This window comes from Poecilia formosa, unplaced genomic scaffold, assembly GCF_000485575.1.
Source record: "Poecilia formosa unplaced genomic scaffold, Poecilia_formosa-5.1.2 Scaffold105, whole genome shotgun sequence".
Lineage (NCBI taxonomy): Eukaryota > Metazoa > Chordata > Actinopteri > Cyprinodontiformes > Poeciliidae > Poecilia > Poecilia formosa.
In genome coordinates this window covers 813,373-835,072 of record NW_006800044.1, presented here as the reverse complement: position 1 = coordinate 835,072, position 21,700 = coordinate 813,373, and the positions used below count along the sequence as shown (strand labels likewise).

Here is a 21,700-nt window from a genome sequence, read left to right as displayed (position 1 = left end):
TACTTGGAGCTTTTGGAGTTGAACGACTGGAGTTCAGTTGTGTTTATTTTATGTTAGAAGTGGCTACTTGCACACAAAATATTCAGGTAAAACAGAATATGAACTGCGTTATTTATTGCAGTTATATTTTATTCACTAAAATATAACAAAATACTGAATGGTCTGGCCAGGTTTACCGGAATAAAAATAATAGCCTAGTGAGAATGAATACTCATAATTTCAACACACAACTTTATGAAAATGGAATAAGTTCATTTTTGTACAATTTTGATAGAAAAATCACAACAAATAATTTTCGCTGATTTAAAGTACAATAGTAGTAATAATAAAAAACAAGGCATGACTCCTAAAGCAAAAATCATTCTCATGGATATAAATGAAAATTAAAATGTGAACATCTACGTGCTGGTCATCATTTGCTCAAGTTTCTTGCACTGGATTATGACCACAAAGTCACTGGCCACTGGAATGGAACCTGAAAAAGTCCCCGAAAAAGTCAAATATTTATTTAGGTGAAACAAATGAAAAGTCTCATTGAAATAAATCAAACCTCACCTGCGAGACATCCTGGACAGCCTGTTGAACATGCTAAATGTCCCAGACAATTTGATTAATATTTATTTTTAATGTGATGACATTATATGTTTTTATTTTGTGGTACAATATTTTAAATCATTTTACCTTCCTTCACGACTCTGAAGCTCTGCAATGCGATTCCTTAAGAAAACAAAAGGAGGTTAAACAAGAACAGCACTGAGAAAAGAATAATTTGCAGGTTTTTACTCAGCGGATCCATTTAAATAGTCAATATCTGTAAACCTACTTGTACTTTTTCATCACAGCAATGCAGATGACTCCGAAGATCACAGCCGTGCCAATGGCCACTGCGACTGGAATGATGATGTGATAAATGTTTCCAATACCTGCAAATAGAAATTAAATCAGACGCATTTCATGTGATGATGAAAAATGCTAATTAACCACATCCGGTATTTATTTTGAACTATTCAAAGATAGGGACAGACAAAATTAGATCTCACGTTTTACATTGAGTTGAATAGATCTGGATTTTACTTTTCCTCCATTAAATGCTGCTGTGCAGGTGATTTGAGTGTGGTCATCCTTTTCCTCAGGAATAAACACCATGATGGACTGTGTCTCCCAGATCCCAGAGAGAACGGGCTTTTGAATATGGATAACGTCATCTTTACTTCCTCGACTCCATGTGAACACAGGAACATGTGATGGGCAGGTATGACGGACTGAACAGGTGACGGCGTAAGGTTTTCCTTGAACAGCTGTGTTTGACTGAAAAAGTTCAGGTTCTGGAGGATCTCCTATAAAAAGAAAAATGAATTATTGGCTAAGGCCTAAATTGGTCTGTTGCACTATAGTATTGATTTATAAAGAAGATTACATACTCTGCATCTTTAACTCAGCACATTCATCAACAAAGGAGTACTTTTCAGTGGTTTCTTTGTTGTCATGAGTTTTAACAAGTTCGATTCGGAAGCAGAATGGGCCGTTGTCATGATCTTTAACGTCTGTTATTTCCAAGGTGCAGTTCTTATCACCCAGTTTTCCTAACATGTTTGTTCGACCCTTAAAACTATCTAAGACCTTTGTGTTATCCTCGCTGTACACAATCTTTGTGTCTTCCTTACTAAGATGCCAGATGCCTCTCAGTCTGGAGGTAGGGAGTAATGTGCCAGGATAGTTGAATGAACAGGGCAGCACAACACAGGAGCCGACTACGGCTTCAAGAGATTTTACAACAGAGGCCGTCCACTTTTCTCCAAGCGCAGGGCTGCAAATACCTTAAATGGATACAACAGAGGAGGTTAAGAATGAAATAAATGATGAGTATCAAGAGAGGGGAAATGAACGTGTGCTAACTTACCAACCAAAAGCAAAATGAAAATGAGCCTCCTAACTTTTTCCATCTTGTTCACGTGTTGGTGTTCTAAAATGATCCTCAGCGTTGAAATCTATGCAAGCAAAACAATTAGAAAAAATAATTTGTGCATTTTTTTTTAACACTGAATAGGCCTCGATTACACAACAGATGCTATGGTTAATAATTTAAATTGAGTCTAGAAGAACACAAAATTGAGTGGTTACCATACACCATATTTGGTGATGTTATCCACAAAGATGTAGGGCTGAATCAAGCTATTGCCCTACAAAATATAAAAATTAATTGTTTTTGCAAACAGAAAAACAGGCAGAGTCACTAAATTGTTGTTCTGTGTAGCATGATGTCTTCAAATTCTTAAGTAAGTAAAATCAACCCTCAACAGGTTTATCTGCCCTTGACAAATCTTTTGAGCCAATGTCCGTTTTGATAACCCTCCTACATATTACTAAATGAATATCAGGAAACCCCTATAGCCCTTGGCGTGAATAATGTACAGTGAAACCGAAATAGCATCTTGCATTTATCTCAGCCTTTGGTCTGCAGTATTTTCAATTGCAAAAGAAAGATAACAGACCACAGTTTTACAGCCAAACCATAACAAAATCTTCACTATTTTCTAATTATTTCTCATTCTTACCAGGAATAGAAGTGACACCGCTATACTAACATCACTAGGCTCATAGTTTGCAGTGGATAATCACTGAATGCAAGTCGAACTTTTACAGTGCAAGAAAATATTTGAAAAAAAATTGAAAATTCTTTACAAAATCTGTGAATTAGTTCTCAAGTGTTATACAGGTGAATAGGCGAGCTAAACAGCCTTTAAACTTTTCATTGTGTTAAATTTGAAAAATTGTCTTGTTGTATTCCCCCAAAAGAAAATGTTCAAAAAGACAAAGTAATGATGCGCTGTAAAATTTTAATTCTGTAAGTATTTCTTGTTTTTCAAAAGGTGAATAAAGAATTTTTTGGTTGTCAAAAAAAGTAAAAAAAAAAAAGAATAAATAAATTAAGAATTTCTGAAGTTGTAAAATCAATAAAATGTCCATATTTCTGCATCTCAACTTGATTATCCTTCACAATTCAACCATACCATGGTAAGAAATTATCTCTTGAATAACTTCAGGCACAAATCTTATTACTACGACTAGAAGGATAATTAAAATTCAGTACCATATCATAATATCTTGTGATTTCTAAGCCATGCTTAGAAAAAAAAATCCATATCCATTAGAATTTACATTGCCTTTACATTATCTGAAGCCATATTTAAGTAGCATGTATGGTTTTCAGTCTTACCTGATAAGAGAGGCGCTGTCCTGATCTCAGCCCCAGTTGAATAAAAACAGGGTCACATCATTCAAGCTGCTTATAAATTGGTGAGACAATGCTTTCAGTTCACACTTGGAAGGAACCAATCTGCTGCCATGAGAGAAAATGCTGCAATTTTTTTTCCCCCGTTTATTTGTCTGAGACACAGCTGTGTTCATGCTTCAGCTAGAAGATAACACAAAAAGAAAATGCAAAAAGGCAAACAATAGACAGCACTCTAGATAAAACCCAATCACATCTGTTGACTCACTATGAAAACCTTTTTCATTTGAATATTTTCATTTGAATGTGTAAATTGTGAGACATGGTAAAGTTGTGATCCCAGATTGTTGTGAACAGTTTCTGTGTGACTGAATACCAGCTAAAAATAAATACAGAAATAATTATTTACAAGGCTGTCTTTATTACAAGTTACCTTGCAGAAAAGAGTGTGTTTAAAAAATAACTGGTTCTGGATGACGACTGGCTTAGACTTAGACCGAGACATTTTGGACATTTGGTGTGGATCATCTTGAGTCTCTGTTGTGGCATTTTCATATAAAACATCATGACTCCTACACAGGCTGTGATGTTATAATGGAACAATGATGAGTTCAGGTCATGGCTACGCTTCCTCAGCTCATGCCTGAAGGTCAAGTCTGCTCTAGCATGAACTTAAGGCCTGATTTTTCTTTTTTTATATAAAGCATTCAAATACTAACCAAGCTGGGTTTTCCTGTCTCACTGTTGATTTTTAGCCATGACAACAATGAGAAGCACACATCCCCTAAATATCACTAATGCATTTCATGCTTGGCTAATTCACCAAAGTACTTTTGACTCCTGAATTAGAGTTGCATGACTGCGTAGCAATAAAACTGAGCAAGTGTTGTATATTTTAATTCAAACAGGATTACGGGACGGTGGTGGTGATGTTGGTAGGAGTTGGTTGCTGGTTCAGTTCCCACTCTGTCTGCCTCTGTAGATCCAACAGATCTACTAATAGAAACAGTCTGAAGCTGCTTATTCAATTAAGACCCATGACAAACAACTGTTAGCTGCAGTGGTGCAATCTGACTGAGCTTGAGTGATTTTGTAAAGAATATTGGGCAAAATGTAAGACTGTAGATGTGCAAAGCTGACATACCAAAGGACTTCCAGCTGTAATTGTGACCAACTTAAATGGGGTCACTAAGACCTGAGTCATGATGAAACAGTCAAAGCCCATATTTTGGTTCAGTAGCTACCTATTTTTCTGTAATGGGGAAATGGTTTCCAAGGCAACGTCAATGATCTAGATAAATATTGTGAAAAGCTCTGGCAGCTCTTCAGCAGCAGCATTGATCCGCTAGCACCTTTTGCTCCTGCTGCTGTAGCCGAGCTGCTTCAAGATTCAGTGTATCGTGAGTTCACAGATGACAGTCCACCATCCTCGGTTAGAACAAGGAGTGGATGGAGGGAATCTTTCCATACAATCATACTCAAATAGTCTGCCTATTCTTTTCTGATGTCAGCTTTTTTTTTCCCATTTGGAGCAATAACTGTTTGTAAAAACTTTGAGTAGATCAGTAGTTTCCGACCTAATAAGACCAGCCTATGTGGGAAGAAAATCCTCTTTGTTCCCCATTCTGATTCTGACTTTAAACTTAACCAAATGTCCTAACCATATCTAGATAACCAAATGTGAAAAGTACCTTCAGTGTGATTGCCTGATTTGTTGTTTGTATTAACAAGCAACTGAACAGAGTACATTTTAAAGTTTCTCCTTTATACTAGTGATCTGCTCCAGCCATCTTCATTTTCTTATCTACGCTCTACAGGTTTTCCCCTTATCGCTTCGTGTTCTTCCCTCAGATTTAACCCACCCACATGACAAGATTAAGGAACTGATTTTCAGTTCTGCTTTTTCTGAAGTTAAAAAGGCAGCTGAAGTAAATAACACATTTACTAAAATAACTTATCGGAGATGACACATTAAAGTCTTTCGTTTGAGTTGTACAAAAAAATAGGAGAAACACGTGCAATATTTCCATTTTCAAATATGCAAAATGATATCAGACTGGCTTTATCATAGACATGGAGATCTGTGGTACTTTTAAGGCATTTCTTGCCAATAAGCAGTACGATTTGGTCTTTGAACACACTGGTTGTGTTATTTGCACCAAACCTTATTTTTTGCACACAATAGTTCACTCTTATTTTTTAATACATAAAATCTTTATGCTCATTCTGCAAGTCTATTCAAGGGTTTATTGCTCATTACTAATTGTAAACTAATCTTCATTAACAGCGGAGGCCAGATCATTGCTCATAAGGATTTACACGTCTTGATTTTAATCTTTTTAAGTCTTCAAATTAAGCAGACAGACACCCTTATTGACAGACATTTCTCTTTAGCTGGATTTGTCAGTTTCACACTTATTTCTCCACTTGAAAAGTATGACATTGCTAACTTATTCAAAGAGACAGCCTCTGCTGTAGACCTTTGGATAAATTTATTTATGGAGCCCATTTAATGTCCACTCACTGGTGAATTAGTATTCCTGGCTACCATTACAGCATGGTAGCCCTGAAGAAATCAAATAAAAACGAAGAAAAACAATCATTTCTTCTGCCAACCCTTTTCAAATCTGAGTCGGTCGATCCCAAGATCATCTGAGAGTCACAGTTTACTTTGAAGAAAAAAAAATAAAAATAAAGCATATAATCTCCTTGCACTTGTGTTCTTACCATTAGAACCGTTACCGTTATTCTGTGACACAACAACCATCCACTTTACTGTGTTGAGGGACTCTGTCATAGATTTACAAAAATTAGCTCATAAAGGTGAAGTTGAGGAGTAATAATCAAATGGTTTTCAGACGGAAAACCATTTGACATGAGCATGAGCACACCAAAAAGTGTGTTGGTATTTTGTAAATAAGAAAGCTATTTTTATTTGTGAGGCATCTTTTACAGATTAAAAATCATAACGTGCTCCATAAAGATACAAAATAGAAATTAAAACATTCAGCTAAAACGTTATTAAAAAAGACCAAAACAGTTAATTGATGTAAATCAATGGTACTTAAAAACCTGTTAAGGTAAAACTTGTTTGAAAGAAGAATGTCTTCAGCAGGTTTTACTAAAATGTCTTCAGAGAAACCTAACAACACAAGAAGCTTTGCAGCTGTGTGTAGATTTCGGTTTGGGGACTTGATGTCTCAGCTGTACTGTGTCACTGCTTGTAACTAAGTATCTTTTAACTGATGCAGAAAAACCGTCAGTGGTTTTCTGATTAATATTCAGTATTTCTGATTTTAATTTGGGAGGAATAGATGAAACAAAGTGAAGAGTTCACAGATGGATGGATGGATGGATGGATGGATGGATGGATGGATGGATGGATGGATGGATGGATGGATGGATGGATGGATATGTATGATTTTCACAAATAATCACTGTGCAGCACACAGAGCTTTTCATGTTTATTGGTACAGGAAAGACCCAACAGTTAAAGAGATAAATGTAGCCCATACTAGCATAGCTGTAAAAACTTTAAAACTTTAATCTGTATGTATGTGCGTAAAGTTCCTTAAGTCACCAAAGAGTTAAAACAAAAGGTGTTGAAAATTTACAGTGATCACCAAGTCTTACACTGGGAAACATCTTAACTATTTAGATGTTTCTATGCATGTTCAGGTCTGCAGTGTCGTCATCATTGTCATCAAGATCCTGTGAAAAATAAGGATCATCAGGATATTTGTTGGTTAAAAAAGTAGAATAAATGTAACTGCATTGAATAATTAACTGAAAAAAGTATAGCACCTGTATTTATTTGCAGGGATTTGGTTGGCTTTATGGTCCCACCACAACAGCAGAAGTAACAATTAGAAACATTTCACAGAAAATTATTTTATAAATCTAATTCAGTCTGAAGGAGGTACCTCTTTGGTGATAGGAAGAGAGGTTTGTTATCTTTCTGTCCACCATAGGAGTTTGCATCACAGGGCCTGATGATTCATATAATAGATTTTCAAATTAAAAGAAAAAACACACACCAACAAACTTTTACCTTTAAAAGTTTCTTAAATGTCAAATATTCACCCCAGACTCATTTCTGTAGCATCTCCTGTGAAGACAAATTAAATGAGTTTATGTGGAATGTAAAAAAAAAAAAAGTGTTTTGGCTTATAAATAATGTTATTGCGAAGCCACAGACAGTTCCAAAACTTAGTTCCAAATAGACCTTCTGGGAAAGTTAAAGAAGAACAGAAACTATGCAAATTGTTTTGGAGAAATGTTGCCTAAGGTCAAAAAAAGAATTTCTCTTTTACTGCCAAAATAACAACTCACAAGTCTATTTGAAATCCACAGCGAAAATAAAGAATTATTCCCTGAAATTCAGTTCTGTGCTTAGAGAAGTAAAGAAATTAAAAAATGTTACTTAGTGAATTACAACTCCAATGTCATTGAGATAAGAATAATTATACTCAATTGTGTCGCAGAGGGAAAGACATTGATTGCACAGTGACTATTTTCTCACTTGCGAGACAGTCCAGACATCCTGCTCCACATGCTAATGTTAGAAAAGTGTATTATAATAATGTAGTTAAATGTAGCTGTGACTGTGAGCAAGTTGTCTTTTTTATACATGCTGTCTTGACTTTGAAGCTCTTGAATGTGTTTTATTTGTTAAAATATTAGACATCTGTAACAGGTTCACTGTTAATGAAAATGAGTTTGGTACTTTGTTACTCACTTGTATTTCTTCACCATCAAAACACAGAAGAGTCCAAAGATCACAGCAGTGGCAGCGACTGCAACAGCAGGAATGATGATGTGGTTGTAGTTTTCTATGCCTGCAAACCAAATGTAAGCCATTCATTTTTTATGCCAAACAGCAACAAGTGGGCACGATTTAAGATGGCTGAATTTTCAAAGTAGACAAAAAAGCAAACCAAAGTTTGTCTCACGTTTTACATTAAGTGTGAACTTTTCCTCTGATTTCATTCCTCCATTAAATGTTGCTGTGCAGATGAGCTCTGATTCGTCATCCTTTTCCTCAGGAACGAAGGACAGGATGGATTCTGCCTCCCAGATCCCCGAATGAATGGGTTTATGAACTTCAGTGATTTCATCATCCTTATTTTCCCGACTCCATTTAATCTGAGGGCGATGTGAGGGGCAGGTGTGGTGAACAGAGCAGGTGAGGGTGTAGGGTTTGCCTGGATTGGCCGTCTTTATTGGACCCAGTTTGGGTTTAGGTACGTCATCTGTGAACAACAAATACAGGGAGCAGTAAATGTAAAAATGGGTGAAACAAACGAGCAGCATTGATATACAGCATGTGGAGTATTTACATACGGATCATTTTGATATCAGCACATTTCTCAACAAAGGAGAACTTTTCCTTAGTGGGTTCGTTGTTGTCTTTTCGTACAAGTTCAACGCGGAAGCAGAAAGGGCCGTTGTCATGATCTTTAACTTGAACTATTTCTAAGGTGCAGTTGTTCTGACCCAGGTTTCCCAGCAACTTGGTTCGGCCCTTAAAGCTGTCCAGGATCTTTGTGCTGTCCTCATGGTAGAAGTTCTCGTTCCATTTGTCCTTACGATGCCAGATGCCCCTGAGTCTGGAGGTGGACAGGTAAGTCCCAGGATGACTGACTGTACAGGGCAGCACAACACAGGAGCCCACCAGAGCATCAATGGACTTTACAACATCGGCCGTCCACTCGGCTCCGAGCACAGGGCTGCAAATTCCTTAAATGGATATAATAGTGGAGGTTAAGAATTAAATGAATGATGAACATCAAGAAACTTGAAATGACAATTTAATAAACAATTTACCAGCCAAGAATAAAAAGAAAATGATCATCTTCCTGTCTTTTTCCATTCCTTTGGCGTGTTGGTTGGTCTAATTGCTCTTCAATGTTGAAACCTATGTAAAGACAACAATTAGAAATATTATATTTGATTCACTGAAAAGTCTGAAAAGGAACAGCAGTTGTTACCATGAGTAAAATATTAAATCACATTCAGAATATCACAAAATGACTGAGAACCATTTAAAATTTGATGCTGCAATTATATTGTGCTTATGAAATGATTTCCCCTACAAAATATAGACATTATATAATTGTTTTTGCAAACAGAGACAACAGGAATTATTTATTTCCATTACTATTAGTGTCTCTTGGCAGGGCCCACTTTTGTGGAATTATGTAAAGTTTGTCATGGGTGGGGTTGTGCTTTTGCAGGAGTGTTAGTTACACTTTCAGATCATTTCCAGGACATCTTACCACACAGAACAGATGTCACAATAACTTAAACAGCACAGTCAAGCGTGGGTATGAGTGGATGAAGTTAAGAGGGGGTGTTGGAAAATTAACAACTTTGTTGCTATATTTAGTGACTTAAACAGTGATTAGCGAGAAATCTAGTGCATTTTTAGTGTATTTTTGTAGACTTTGTGGCGACATGTGAAGGCACCAGTCGCTCTGCTGTAACTGAGTGAGAAGATAGTGCTGCCGTGAGCCTCTGCAGTTTCCTACGTGCTGCAGTTAGTCTCGCAAAATCATCTGCCAGCAAACAACCAGAGCAGAGAGGACAGCAGCCGATTCCATGTCCACTTTGCAAATGAATCACACATGTGCAAAGCTAAGAAACACTACTGATCAGTGCTTGCTATTGCATCTCCATGGAGGTGAGTGTCTAAGTGAGATGAGTTTATGACCCTTTGCAATTATGTCACTTAATCACTGTCACGATGGACTTTGGGAATGAGGGATGGGAGTAATGAACAGAGCGACTGAAACTGTTTTCCTAACTTCTTTTTGCCAGTATTGTTACTTCTTGTTCAAGTCAAGTTAATGTCTGTGGGCATAACACACCGAGCTGAGGCTCGTAGACGACAGTATTTACAATCGAATAAAACAGCTAGCTTAGAAACCGACCCGCCCAGCCTCCCTCCTGATGTGTTGATCAAATTGCTGTGTTTGCCTGAATTCACGGCGAATGATTTATATCTCTAGGTCATAAACTTAAAAACAAACACAACATTAGATGCTAACCAGTTTTTTTCCACACATTAGACAATATAATGGTGGGGCATTTTCTCCCTGGCTACTAGACGCGTACCTTTTACATAAGACAATATTTGATATCTTTTCAATCATGCTTCTTTATTAAGTACATGAATGTTAATCTTCTTACCTTGTAAAAAGTGTTTGCTGCAAATCCACGATTACATCGAGGGCTGCCAGTCATTATGATTGACAGCTGCTGTCCATCGCTGCTGTATCCTCATTAAAACTTATACTTCAATGACAAGTTTGGTTTTCATCCTTGTCTGTTTGGGTCTGCACAAACAGACCCAAACATTTTACTTAACCCCTAGAACCCGACGGACCCACCGGTGGGTCCAGCTGCCACGGGACCTCGGCTCGCTCTGTAAACAAAGGCTCCACGTGCCTTTACATTTTTTTTTATTTTTTATTATCCGCTAAAAGAGGCTTTGATCTTTCAAAAACTATTCCGCATAAAGGTTTTGCCCAAAATGTTAAGTTTAAATTTATTTATACCCCCTGAGGGTGTAAGAGGTTAATCAACTAATTAAGTAAAAGCCATATTAGGACACCAACTGTCTATTTCTTGATAAGCTTTATGGGTGCGCATAGGTTGTTTTGACATCCGCACAGTGCTGTGATGTGGACATTGACCAAGCAGTACAGTTGTAACCAAAAAGAAAAAGAATATTTTGCTTCTGTGCAAAATAGGAAATTTGTAAATTAGTAAATTTACAAATTTTGTAAAATAGTAAATTTGCTTCTGTGCAAAGTTTGCGCAGAAGCATAAGAGCACCCCTAAGGACCGATTTACATAGTTTATCTGCATAAAATGTGTTTTCAGGTTTAGTTTTAAGTAAGCAAAATGAATTCCCTAGGTTTCTCTGAATTTTCTCAAATGGAGCTTGGTGAATAAGGAGTTAATTATGTTTATTTGGAATTGATTTATGAGGTTTTGTATAAACACACACTCATAAAAATGAGTGAAGAAAGCCCGAGACGATTCTTTTGATCGCTGCCTTACATATCACTCAATTAACACATATATAAAAACTCCACTTATACTTGGTATAAATAATGTCAAAATGAAAGGGTGGCCTGGATTTATCTCAGCCTTCAGTCTGCAGTATTTTCGATTGCGGAAGAACGATACCAGACCCTGGTTTTAAAGCTAAGCCATGACAATAAAAAGCTCAGGGTCCAGTTGGCTTATTTTCAAGTATTTCCCAGACTCAACCCATGGAAGTGAGACTGCAGTAGCATATGCATGAACTTTTCAATGGACTCCAACAGAATGCATACATAAACTTTACAATGCAAGAAAATGTTTCATCAGTGTTGTAAATTCTTATTACTCTTACCACAAGGGAAAAAAGTAATGAACAGTAGTATCCTGTGATTACACTAGTTCACACTGCTGTCTTAGTAGCTGCAATTTGAAGCCAAATTTACGCTGCTTATAAACTAAAAATGTTTCTTTTTTTTAGTTTTACCTTATAAGTCTCCTGCATTGCTTTGAAGAGCTGGAACCAAACAAGTAGGAGGATGAGGTCAGCTGCGCTGTTGGAGAAAGAATGCTTTCAATAAAAACAAAAGACTGCTACTGGTTTTACTTAAAAAGACGACAGTTGTGGTTCCATCTGCACAGGAACATTTGTTATCCGTTATATACCATTTTTGAAAGTTTTAGTTTAAAATAGAGTACAGGGAAAAGCAGGAAAAATCACATACCTCGTACCACAGGGAATGAGCAAGCCCACGCACAAGAGTATGGAGTTAAATTGAGGTCATAAAGTTTAAAAAAAAATCCAGCAAACTTGGAAGCTGAAAAATAATGATTTCAAAATGAAAAATAAATTTGAAACAAAAAATAATGAAACAAACAAACACCAACAAAAACGCTTAGAATTTCTTTTCAGATTAGTTTTTTTCCACCTTCAGATTTATTTATTTATTTATTTTCCAAACATCTGGCCCTGTTCAATGTGGGGGTGAGACCTCAGAAGGCTCCATGTAGGTGTTAAATTATGACGGACAGCTCAACACTGCAACCATCCATTATACAACATGCTTATCCCTAGAGGGGTCGCCAGGGAAGGTCAACGGGCGACATGCGGCGCACCCTGGTCAGGTCGTCAGTCCAGCTCAACACAGTGACTGCAAAATATTCCCAGCTGTTGCATTCAGGAAGTGTGGCAACTGAAAACGTCTTTAAAACATTGTTTGCTAACACTTTATTTGAAGGGGTGTGCATAAGACTGACATGACACTGTCATAAACATGACATAGCATCTGTCATAAACATGAGGGGGTCTTCATGAATGTCTATGACAGTTGTCATGAAGTGTCATTTGGTAAATAATGACATTTTTAAGGCAAAGTTGATTTAAAAGTTGCCTTGAAAGTCCACTAAAAGTCCCAACTTTGCATTATTTTGTAAACAATGACACTTTAATACAAAGTTGGCACTTTTAATGGACTTTCAAGGCAACTTTTAAAGTAACTTTGCATTAAAAGTGTCATTATTTACTGAATGACACTTCATGACAACATTCATAAAGACTCCTTCATGTTCATGACGGGTGTTATTTCATGTTTATGACAGTGTCATGTCAGTCTTATATTCTGTTAATGTGAGTACATTTGAAAAATAACATGCTTCACTGATATAAGCTGCTTATGTAAACACACAACACAAATCTCAGTGGCACATATATAATACTGTCAAATTTGAGCAGTGGTGGACATTTCTCAAGGTCTCAAAATAAAGCAGAATACCAATCAATCTGACTGCTTCAGCTTCCCAGAGCAGAAAGAAAGAGTCCTTATAGTTAAAAACTAATAAGGAGTTTTTAACTTTCAGTTTTCCTTTTTTAGTTTAACAATTATTTTTAAATTTTGATTTTTTTTTTAATGAACAAACTTTATGGCCTCAATTTAGCTCCATACACACTCATACACCACGAGCTGAATTAGAACCGCCCCGCTCTCGTTTTCATTTTAAGTAATCGCTATTGCGAAGCTGTTCGGGCAAGTGCTACCTGCTAATCCCCATATACTCAATCTTGCAGTGGATTTATAAGAATAAGCCCAAATGTGCAAAACAATTACCGTGCAAGGGACAGCAGACTAGCAGAGAAACGCAAAAAAAAGGGGGGGGAAAGAAAAAAGGGGCAAGAAAAAGCTCAAAAGTAAGCAACAGCATTCCTGCAGCCAGCCGCAGCGGTAGCAACTTTGCAACACTCCCTCTGGTATTATTTTCTGTTTTTAAGCTAGCCAGGTCTAAAGTTTAATCATGCGACATCTCTAACACGCCCAGGTCAGAGTAGGACGCGTCTCGTTCACCAGCTGTGATCAACAGGATGAGCTGCAGACTGAACTGTGCAGGCACTCTGCTGCAGCGGCCAGCGCAGCGCTGTTCCAGTGCTGGCTGCCAGTGGCTATTACGTAAGGCGGACAAAAATGTAAATTTGGAAATTGGACACACAAGCAGCAGATGATTCAAGCTAAACAGCGAGCATAATTATCTCTTCCACCACATATTTTGTTGAATGTCGAGTCAACGAAACAAATAATACAGGTCAAATTGGTAAAAATTAAAAACAGTAAAAAGGCACATTATTTTCAATCACATGGAAAAATACATACTACAGGTTTTCACGTTATTGCTTCACTGCACTTCCCTCAGATTTAACCCACACACCTATCTGTGGAAAGATACATTTTAGTAATGCTGGGCTCTGCAAGATTGGTGCAGAAATAATTTTCAGTTCTGCTTCTTCTGGCAGCAGAAGTAAACAACACATTTACTAAAATATCTTATCTGAGATGACACATTGGAATCCGAGTTTGCAGATGATGTTAAAAAAAGAGAAGAGAAGAAAGCCCTACGTTTCTATTTTGAGGGGTGCAAAATGATTTCAAACTAGTTTTACTAAATATGGTGATCTATGATGCTCAACAAATTCTGCAGAGTTAAATCAACACTATGCAGAGTATATTTAGCCTTTTCAGAATCGGCATTAATTTAACTCTTACAGAGTTATTTCAACAATAGTTTGAGTAGTTATAACTATTTCAAGTGTTAAAATTACTCAGTTTCCTGTTGAAATAACTCTGAAAGAGTTAAATTAAAACCAGTTCTAATAAGGACCAAATTCTGCAGAGTTGATTTAACTCTGTAGAACGTTAGCTGGAGATAGGCACAGCACCTCCTGACCCCACTAGGGACAAGGATGTTAGAAAATGGATGGATGGATGAGAACCCAAGATCCACTGTATCACCTATTTAATCGGTGGCGCAGAAACTGGAATAGCATGTATAAAAATCTTCCCCAGTTTGAAGACTGATGCTGAAGTTCGTGGGGACTGTTCATCTAGAACACAATGTTTAGCCTTTTTTACCTGCTGACACACACACGCTGCAGCTTACATAGCCATGTTTATGTGTGACTGCCACCAGTCACACATAAACAGAATGAAAGTGATTAGACTCCCCTTTAGGGAGGGTACAGATTGCAGAGAAGAATAAAAAGCTAAACTCGTGCTACAATCTTTGGCTCACTTGGTTTCATCCATAAGGTTTGCTAAGTGACATCAACGCTGGACGGTGAATGTAACTCTTTATCTTTTCCATTTGTACGACATGTATGGCTTGTAACATTTGATCATTTTCCAGCATTAAAGCTTGTTTGTAACCAAATCTCATTATTTCTCAAGGTAATTTACACAGAGGGGTTCTGATCGGGTCCTGGAACTAGTTAATGGACCTGGTGGAGCACAGAGACAGAAATGAATGAACTCCAACAACAGGTTAGATGTAAACCATTTGAGTTGTTATTATGACGCCTCATGTTAGCAGCATGTGTTATCCCCTGGTTCTTAAGATGAACACCATCTCAGCCGAAAAGGAGAAACACTCTCAGATTATAATTACCATAAGAGTTGAATCTGAGAGACCAGCAGGGAGGTTAAAACCAGGAGTTTTCCTGATTCACCTTCCAATCCCCACCTTGTGACAGATTAAAGTCTCCTCACTGATGTGGGGTGGTTTAAGTTAAACTGAATGAAGACAGCATTCGTTCACTTTTTGATTTTAAATATTTGATTTAGAAGGACAAATACTTAAAACTCTGTTGGCTGTATGGAGCAGATTACCTTTTTAACATAAAAAGGAACTTGGATTGCATGAAAAGATAAATATTTTCTTATACGCCGCTCAACCTTTTATTGTGTGATGTAAATGAACCATGGAGATAAAAACAATCGCCTTGAACACCAGAAGCTGTCATCAGGAAATACCCAGCTATATGCAGCTAACTTATTTTGGGAAATATGAAAATAATTTACATATAAACTGCTTTCTGACACATATATTTTAATACTTTATAACAGGAAACTTGTTAAAGTTGATAAGCTGTAATCCCTTCAACTAATTCAGTTATAAAACTTCAAACCTTCCTGTTTGGATTAAAGTGATGTTTTGAGCTCACAGGACCGTTGCTGACTGACTTTCTAAAAACCTGCAGAGTGATTGTGTATGGTGCTGTGAAAGTGTATTTGACTTCTGCTTATTCGCTTTTGCTTATCTGGTCAGTCACCAAATGAATTTTAACACCAAGCAAAGACAACCTCAAACAAACATCATTCAATAAATGTGAAATCAAGTATTTGAATGATTTACTGTTTTAAGAAATGAAAATGTCCTCCAAGCCTAAAGAAATTGTTCTGCCACCTTTAGTGGGATTGACTGTCATCAAGTATTTATGATAATTGACAATGAGTTAAAATATCTCAATTGGATGTAAATCTAGACTTTAACTAGGAAATGGCCACGCCTCTGATTTTTTTCACGGTATTTAGAGTTGGATTAGCAGGTGTGCTTTGAGTCATTTTCTAAATCAAGTGTTGGAGAGCTTTAGGCCATAAGCCAATGGCTGCACAGCCCCTTCTAGCACTTTCTGGTGGAGGGCAGATTTCATGGTTTAATCAATTACGACAAGCTTCTCCGGTCCTTAAGTAGCAAAACAACCACAGATCATCACATCATCATCGTGTTTCACTGTCGGCGTTTACGTGATGTGTTTATGTATTTTTTTGATAAGCTGTATTATTTTAATGCCAGATGTGAGACACACACACACCTACCAAAATGTTTCATTTTTGTCTCATCAGCCCACAGAATACTATACCAAATGTCTTGGGGATCGTTGGCAGCCATTTCTCACCATTTCTCAGCTCCTCCTCCTCTGAGCTGCAGTCTCCATGCCAAGGCTCTGTCTCACAGAGAACGACTCCCCAACTCAGCTCCTTCAAACTAGCGGTAGCAACAATTAGAAAACTTTGCTAAAGGCTTCATGGAGAAACGTTGTGATAAAGGGATGAAGGGGGAGTGTCAAAAGAGCACACACTTGTTAGGACAGAGGCCCAGTTTCAGAGTGGTAGATTATGAAGTCAAATTTCTGTTAAGTCATGTTTTGAATGCAACATAGTTACTTTTGTAAGTATCTTCCAGGCACAAATTGCTTGGAAGATACTTCATGCTTGCCCTTTAGTTGCAGATTCTACTTTGCATTCAGGAATGGAGGCAAAGTGTTAACTGGACGTTTACCTGTTTGTCCATCCTGTGACAGACTGGGAACCAGAGACAAACTCTGCATCTTGGATGTTGATCACTGGCGCTAACTCCCCCGTGACCCTAGCCAGGAATATTTGAGGATGGACAACAGATAGACTTCTGGCCATCCTTTAAGCTACTCCAACATTTTAATAATTTGATAATATTTTTAAAGCTTTTGTACACATGAACCAATCTATTGCCAGAGAAATTTAGTGCTTAATTTGAGAGCTGTACATTGATTGCTTGCTCTTTAACTGAGCAATGCAACATCCGCAGAGTTAATATTTGAGCAGTTTTCAGTTTATTGTCACTATTCGTCAGAGTGCCAATAAAACATCTCTGTGTTCTTTTAAAAAGGTTTATTTGCATGTTCAAAATATTTTTCATAGTTATAAATCAAACATTGGCTGAAACACAATATGCATGGATGAGTGGATGGATGGATAAATTTGTGATTTATACAAATAATCACTGTGAGCACACAGACCCTTTCATTTTTATTGGTAGGGATGCCACAGTTGAGGAAGGTGCAGTAAACGTAGCATATATTAACATAGCCGGTGTTATAAAGACTTAAATCTGTGCATATGTAAAGCATGTACCTTAATTCACCATTAAATCAGAAGAATCAAAAGAATACAACCGGTTTGTTGAAACAAAGGATGCTGATAATTACACTGGCTATTTACTTTGATCATCAATTTTTACATTTTTACACGTTTCCATAAATATTCAAGTCTGCAGTGTTCATGTAGTCGTCGTTGTCATCCAGGTCCTATGAAGAATAAGGAAGATAAGGGTGTTTATAAAAAATGGACTGAATTTTAAATAGCAGGAAAAAGAAACTGAATCATACCTGTTTGTAATTGTTGGATTTTTGTTGGCTTTATGATCCCACCACAACAGCAGAAATAACAATTAGAAACTTTTCATATGAAATATTACATAAATCTAATTGAAGTGGTTACCTCTTCGGAGACGGGAAGCGAGGTTTGTTAGTTGTCTGTCCACCACAGGAGTTTGCATTATTGGGACTGATGGTTCAAATAACAGTTTTTACAATTAAAACACACACCAAGAAAACTTTACAACTTGTAGTTTCTTTAAGCTAAATATTCACCTTTGATCATGTTGATTCCTTTGGGGTCTCCTGTTAAAGACAAATTAAATACTATATGAGTAATATTTCAAATAAAAATACAAGAGCTTGTCTTATACGTAAGGTTTTTACAAAGCCACTAAAAGTTCCAGTTACCTTGAAAATCTGCTCCAAATAGACCTTCTTGGAAAAACAAAGAAGGAACAGAAAGTATGCAAATGTTTTAGGAAGCATTTTGTCTAAAGTAAAAAAAAAAGGAATTAATCTTTTACACTTAAGAAAAAAACTCCAACTCAGCAGTTTGCAGGTCTATTTGAAGCTGCAGCAGAAAATATGAACCTTTTCTCTTAAATTCAGTGCTGCATTGAGAAAAGTAAGATCTCTTGCCTTTGATTAGAAGGAGTTGGTCCTGAGGCGCCAGGTCGAAGCCTGAAAATGTCACATACTGAATTAAATATTATATTATATAAGTACAATGTTACTAAGATGAGAATAATCATTTTAACTGTCTGACAGAGGCAAGGACATTGATTACAAAACGACTATTTCTCACCTGCGAGACAGTCTAGACATCCTGTTCCACATGCTAATGGTTGAAAAGTAAAGTGTATTATAATAATGTAGTTAAATGTAGCTATAACTGTGAACAAACTGTCTTTTTTATACCTGCCATCTTGACTTTGAAGCTCTTGAATACGTTTCCTTTAAAAGACCAAACATTTGTTAAAATATTAGACATCTGCAACCAAATACAGGTTCACTGTTAATGAAAATGAGTTTGGTACTTTGTTACTCACTTGTATTTCTTCACCATCAAAACACAGAAGAGTCCAAAGATCACAGCAGTGGCAGCGACTGCAACAGCAGGAATGATGATGTGGTTGTAGTTTTCTATGCCTGCAAACCAAATGTAAGCCATTCATTTTTTATGCCAAACAGCAACAAGTGGGCACGATTTAAGATGGCTGAATTTTCAAAATAAACAAAAAAGCAAACCAAAGTTTGTCTCACGTTTTACATTAAGTGTGAACTTTTCCTCTGATTTCATTCCTCCATTAAATGTTGCTGTGCAGATGAGCTCTGATTCGTCATCCTTTTCCTCAGGAACGAAGGACAGGATGGATTCTGCCTCCCAGATCCCCGAATGAATGGGTTTATGAACTTCAGTGATTTCATCATCCTTATTTTCCCGACTCCATTTAATCTGAGGGCGATGCGAGGGGCAGGTGTGGTGAACAGAGCAGGTGAGGGTGTAGGGTTTGCCTGGATTGGCCGTCTTTATTGGACCCAGTTTGGGTTTAGGTACGTCATCTGTGAACAACAAATTCAGGTAGCAGTTAATGTAAAAATGGGTGAAACAAACGAGCAGCATTGATATACAGCATGTGGAGTATTTACATACGGATCATTTTGATATCAGCACATTTCTCAACAAAGGAGAACTTTTCCTTAGTGGGTTCGTTGTTGTCTTTTCGTACAAGTTCAACGCGGAAGCAGAAAGGGCCGTTGTCATGATCTTTAACTTGAACTATTTCTAAGGTGCAGTTGTTCTGACCCAGGTTTCCCAGCAACTTGGTTCGGCCCTTAAAGCTGTCCAGGATCTTTGTGCTGTCCTCATGGTAGAAGTTCTCGTTCCATTTGTCCTTACGATGCCAGATGCCCCTGAGTCTGGAGGTGGACAGGTAAGTCCCAGGATGACTGACTGTACAGGGCAGCACAACACAGGAGCCCACCAGAGCGTCAATGGACTTTACAACATCGGCCGTCCACTCGTCTCCGAGCACCGGGCTGCAAATCACTGATCAGAACCAAAGCACAAAGTTACAAATAATTATTGAGGAACAAAATAAGATGGATAGAGTAATTTACTAAACACTTACCAGCCAAAACCAAACACATCTTGAGCTTTCTCTCATGGTCCATTGTGTCGCAAAACCCTGTGGGTTTAATTGTTCAAATCTGAATGAATTTATAGTGGAGGACAAAACAAACAAACACAAAATATTATATCAATATTAATCCCAAGGATTAAAAATGTGCTAAATAGATTTAATTTATATTTTTTCTAAAATACTAAGGTATGAAATCAAGGGTGTGAAATGGCTCAAGACTCAAGATTCCTTTAATAAACGTTTGGAACCATCAGTCGGAGCGTTGCATCTTCATCAACCAGTGAGAAAAGTTGGGAGCAGCTATACTCAGAGTCCACCAGCGATGAAAGTTAATCAGAAATGAGCAGTGCATCTGCACCAGCAGATTGATTACAGTATTTAATAACTACACAGGAGAGTTGACTTTGATCTAAAACAATAACACAAATAAAAAATGGAATCTGAGACTAAAATAAATGAGGAAAACCAAACTCTGAGTTTAATTTAATGTGGTGATTTCACAATCATATGTATGGAAACATATGAGTGAGAGGGAAAGTGTTTGAAACTACATAAGGGAAGAGAGGTTAGGTGGAGGTTTGGCTACAACGCCATAATGATGGAAAAAATAAAGCAAATTCAGAACAAAACATGTATCTATGCAGAATGCTAAATCTGAAAATTTGTGTGGAATTCAGAAAAGCAAAATGAAAACATTCAATTTGCAAAACTATTACGTATAAAGTCGCCCAAAACAAAAATATTAACTACACCCACAAACAATTTTGAAAAGTATTTATTTTGATAACCTTCAATGTGAAAATGACATGTTACGTATCTGAATGTGCAAAGGACCTCGTGTTTTGAGTCAGAAATCTGCCTGCAATAAAAGCTCTTAATAATGACATAAGTGGTTTTTCGGTGGATTAAATTGCTGCTAGAAATATTCAATTTATAATTACTGATTTAGCGAAGAAAACATTGTGAGCAGATGATATCAAAAAGAATAATACTGGGAAAAGTTCAAAACAGCAGATGAAGGTACATCATGTTAAAGAAAGAGGAAGTTAGTTTGTTCTTCTGTGTGTTAATTTTCCGTCCTATAGCAAAAGAAACTATATATATATATATATATATATTTTTTTTTCGAAGTACATCTTTGGAGAAGTAAAACAAATATAATTAAGTTTAAAGTCTGCAGTTAAAACTGAATAATGAGGTTTTAGAGCTTTTTTTTTTTTTAAAGATATGACTTGTATGTTCAACCATCCATAGATATTAACATAGATATTAAATATGTAATTACATATGTTGCTTTTGTTGCATTTACTTTTGGGATGCAACAAAAGTTGCATTTTTCCTTGCCTATGCTTTCATTTTACAATAATATCAAATAGCTCCATCATTTTATAATCATTTAACCTTTTAATGGGGATATATTTTTAAACTGAATCAAGTATTCAGAAAAAAAATGTTTTTAAAAAATAATATCCTAATTTAAATCCAAATGTTACTTTAAGAACAATCAGCAGAGAAAGTATTAAATCCAATCCCTGCTTTTATTGTATTTATCACTGCTAATCTGCATTTTTCCCCTTTTTTTTAACCAAGCTCTTATTTTATTAGAAAAATATACATAAGCTGAGTTTGGTGCAACGATTACAATTGTCAAAATCTTACCTAATGGCGTCTCTGTCTTGTCTCAGCGGTTTTCTGAAAAGACTTCTGAGGAATGATTCTTTGGTTTGGTTTCTGCAGTTTGCCAGCCGCCACAATTACTTTCACGGTGTGTGAAAATGTAAGAGCGTGTGTGCAGAGGCAGTGAAGCCAGAGTTA

The 21,700-nt window shown here is 36.8% G+C and overlaps 3 protein-coding genes across 6 annotated transcripts; all 3 read right to left on the bottom strand.

Annotated features, from left to right (window-relative positions):
* Positions 1-214: 214 nt before the first annotated feature.
* Positions 215-2,794, bottom strand: LOC103143122 (myelin-associated glycoprotein-like). 2 transcript variants are annotated; one of them, XM_016675070.1, is made up of 8 exons: positions 2,122-2,794; positions 1,901-1,988; positions 1,422-1,817; positions 1,041-1,337; positions 824-923; positions 682-717; positions 556-588; positions 215-475 (listed from the first exon to the last, which is right to left on the bottom strand). In XM_016675070.1, the coding sequence occupies exons 1-8, from the start codon at positions 2,122-2,124 to the stop codon at positions 454-456; spliced, it is 975 nt and encodes a 324-aa protein (XP_016530556.1). In that variant the 5' UTR covers positions 2,125-2,794; the 3' UTR covers positions 215-453. The 2 variants fall into 2 exon arrangements, with proteins under 2 accessions (XP_016530556.1, XP_007559598.1); XM_007559536.2 differs by having other exon boundaries at positions 1,901-2,794.
* A 3,346-nt stretch (positions 2,795-6,140) lies between these two features.
* On the bottom strand, positions 6,141-12,056 carry LOC103143123 (myelin-associated glycoprotein-like). Its single transcript, XM_007559537.2, has 10 exons — positions 12,007-12,056; positions 11,769-11,835; positions 9,059-9,149; positions 8,576-8,971; positions 8,185-8,484; positions 7,971-8,070; positions 7,316-7,340; positions 7,156-7,221; positions 7,037-7,064; positions 6,141-6,943 (listed from the first exon to the last, which is right to left on the bottom strand). Exons 3-8 carry the CDS (start codon positions 9,102-9,104, stop codon positions 7,213-7,215), a joined length of 876 nt encoding a protein of 291 aa, XP_007559599.1. The 5' UTR covers positions 9,105-9,149; positions 11,769-11,835; positions 12,007-12,056; the 3' UTR covers positions 6,141-6,943; positions 7,037-7,064; positions 7,156-7,212.
* A 5,184-nt stretch (positions 12,057-17,240) lies between these two features.
* Positions 17,241-21,700, bottom strand: LOC103143125 (myelin-associated glycoprotein-like). 3 transcript variants are annotated; one of them, XM_007559539.2, is made up of 13 exons: positions 21,545-21,700; positions 19,874-19,952; positions 19,396-19,791; positions 19,005-19,304; positions 18,791-18,890; positions 18,660-18,695; positions 18,547-18,579; positions 18,381-18,422; positions 18,150-18,176; positions 18,015-18,044; positions 17,863-17,928; positions 17,751-17,778; positions 17,241-17,669 (listed from the first exon to the last, which is right to left on the bottom strand). In XM_007559539.2, exons 2-13 carry the CDS (start codon positions 19,914-19,916, stop codon positions 17,607-17,609), a joined length of 1,164 nt encoding a protein of 387 aa, XP_007559601.1. In that variant the 5' UTR covers positions 19,917-19,952; positions 21,545-21,700; the 3' UTR covers positions 17,241-17,606. The 3 variants fall into 3 exon arrangements, with proteins under 3 accessions (XP_007559601.1, XP_016530555.1, XP_007559600.1); XM_016675069.1 differs by having other exon boundaries at positions 18,150-18,173; XM_007559538.2 differs by having other exon boundaries at positions 19,874-19,930.

Excerpts from the sequence above, each read along its gene's own strand:
- LOC103143122 (XM_016675070.1), bottom strand. Across the intron at positions 1,818-1,900 it reads TTTCATTTTGCTTTTGGTTG|GTATTTGCAGCCCTGCGCTT; the intron begins GTAAGTTAGCAC and ends TATCCATTTAAG. Across the intron at positions 924-1,040 it reads TATTCAACTCAATGTAAAAC|GTATTGGAAACATTTATCAC; the intron begins GTGAGATCTAAT and ends TTCTATTTGCAG.
- LOC103143123 (XM_007559537.2), bottom strand. The coding sequence starts at position 9,104 with ATGGAAAAAGACAGGAAGATGATCATTTTCTTTTTATTCTTGGCTG. Across the intron at positions 8,972-9,058 it reads TTTCTTTTTATTCTTGGCTG|GAATTTGCAGCCCTGTGCTC; the intron begins GTAAATTGTTTA and ends TATCCATTTAAG. Across the intron at positions 8,071-8,184 it reads GTTCACACTTAATGTAAAAC|GCATAGAAAACTACAACCAC; the intron begins GTGAGACAAACT and ends TTTGGTTTGCAG.
- LOC103143125 (XM_007559539.2), bottom strand. The coding sequence starts at position 19,916 with ATGGACCATGAGAGAAAGCTCAAGATGTGTTTGGTTTTGGCTG. Across the intron at positions 18,891-19,004 it reads GTTCACACTTAATGTAAAAC|GCATAGAAAACTACAACCAC; the intron begins GTGAGACAAACT and ends TTTGGTTTGCAG. Across the intron at positions 18,177-18,380 it reads CCAACTCCTTCTAATCAAAG|AAGGTCTATTTGGAGCAGAT; the intron begins GCAAGAGATCTT and ends TGTTTTTCCAAG.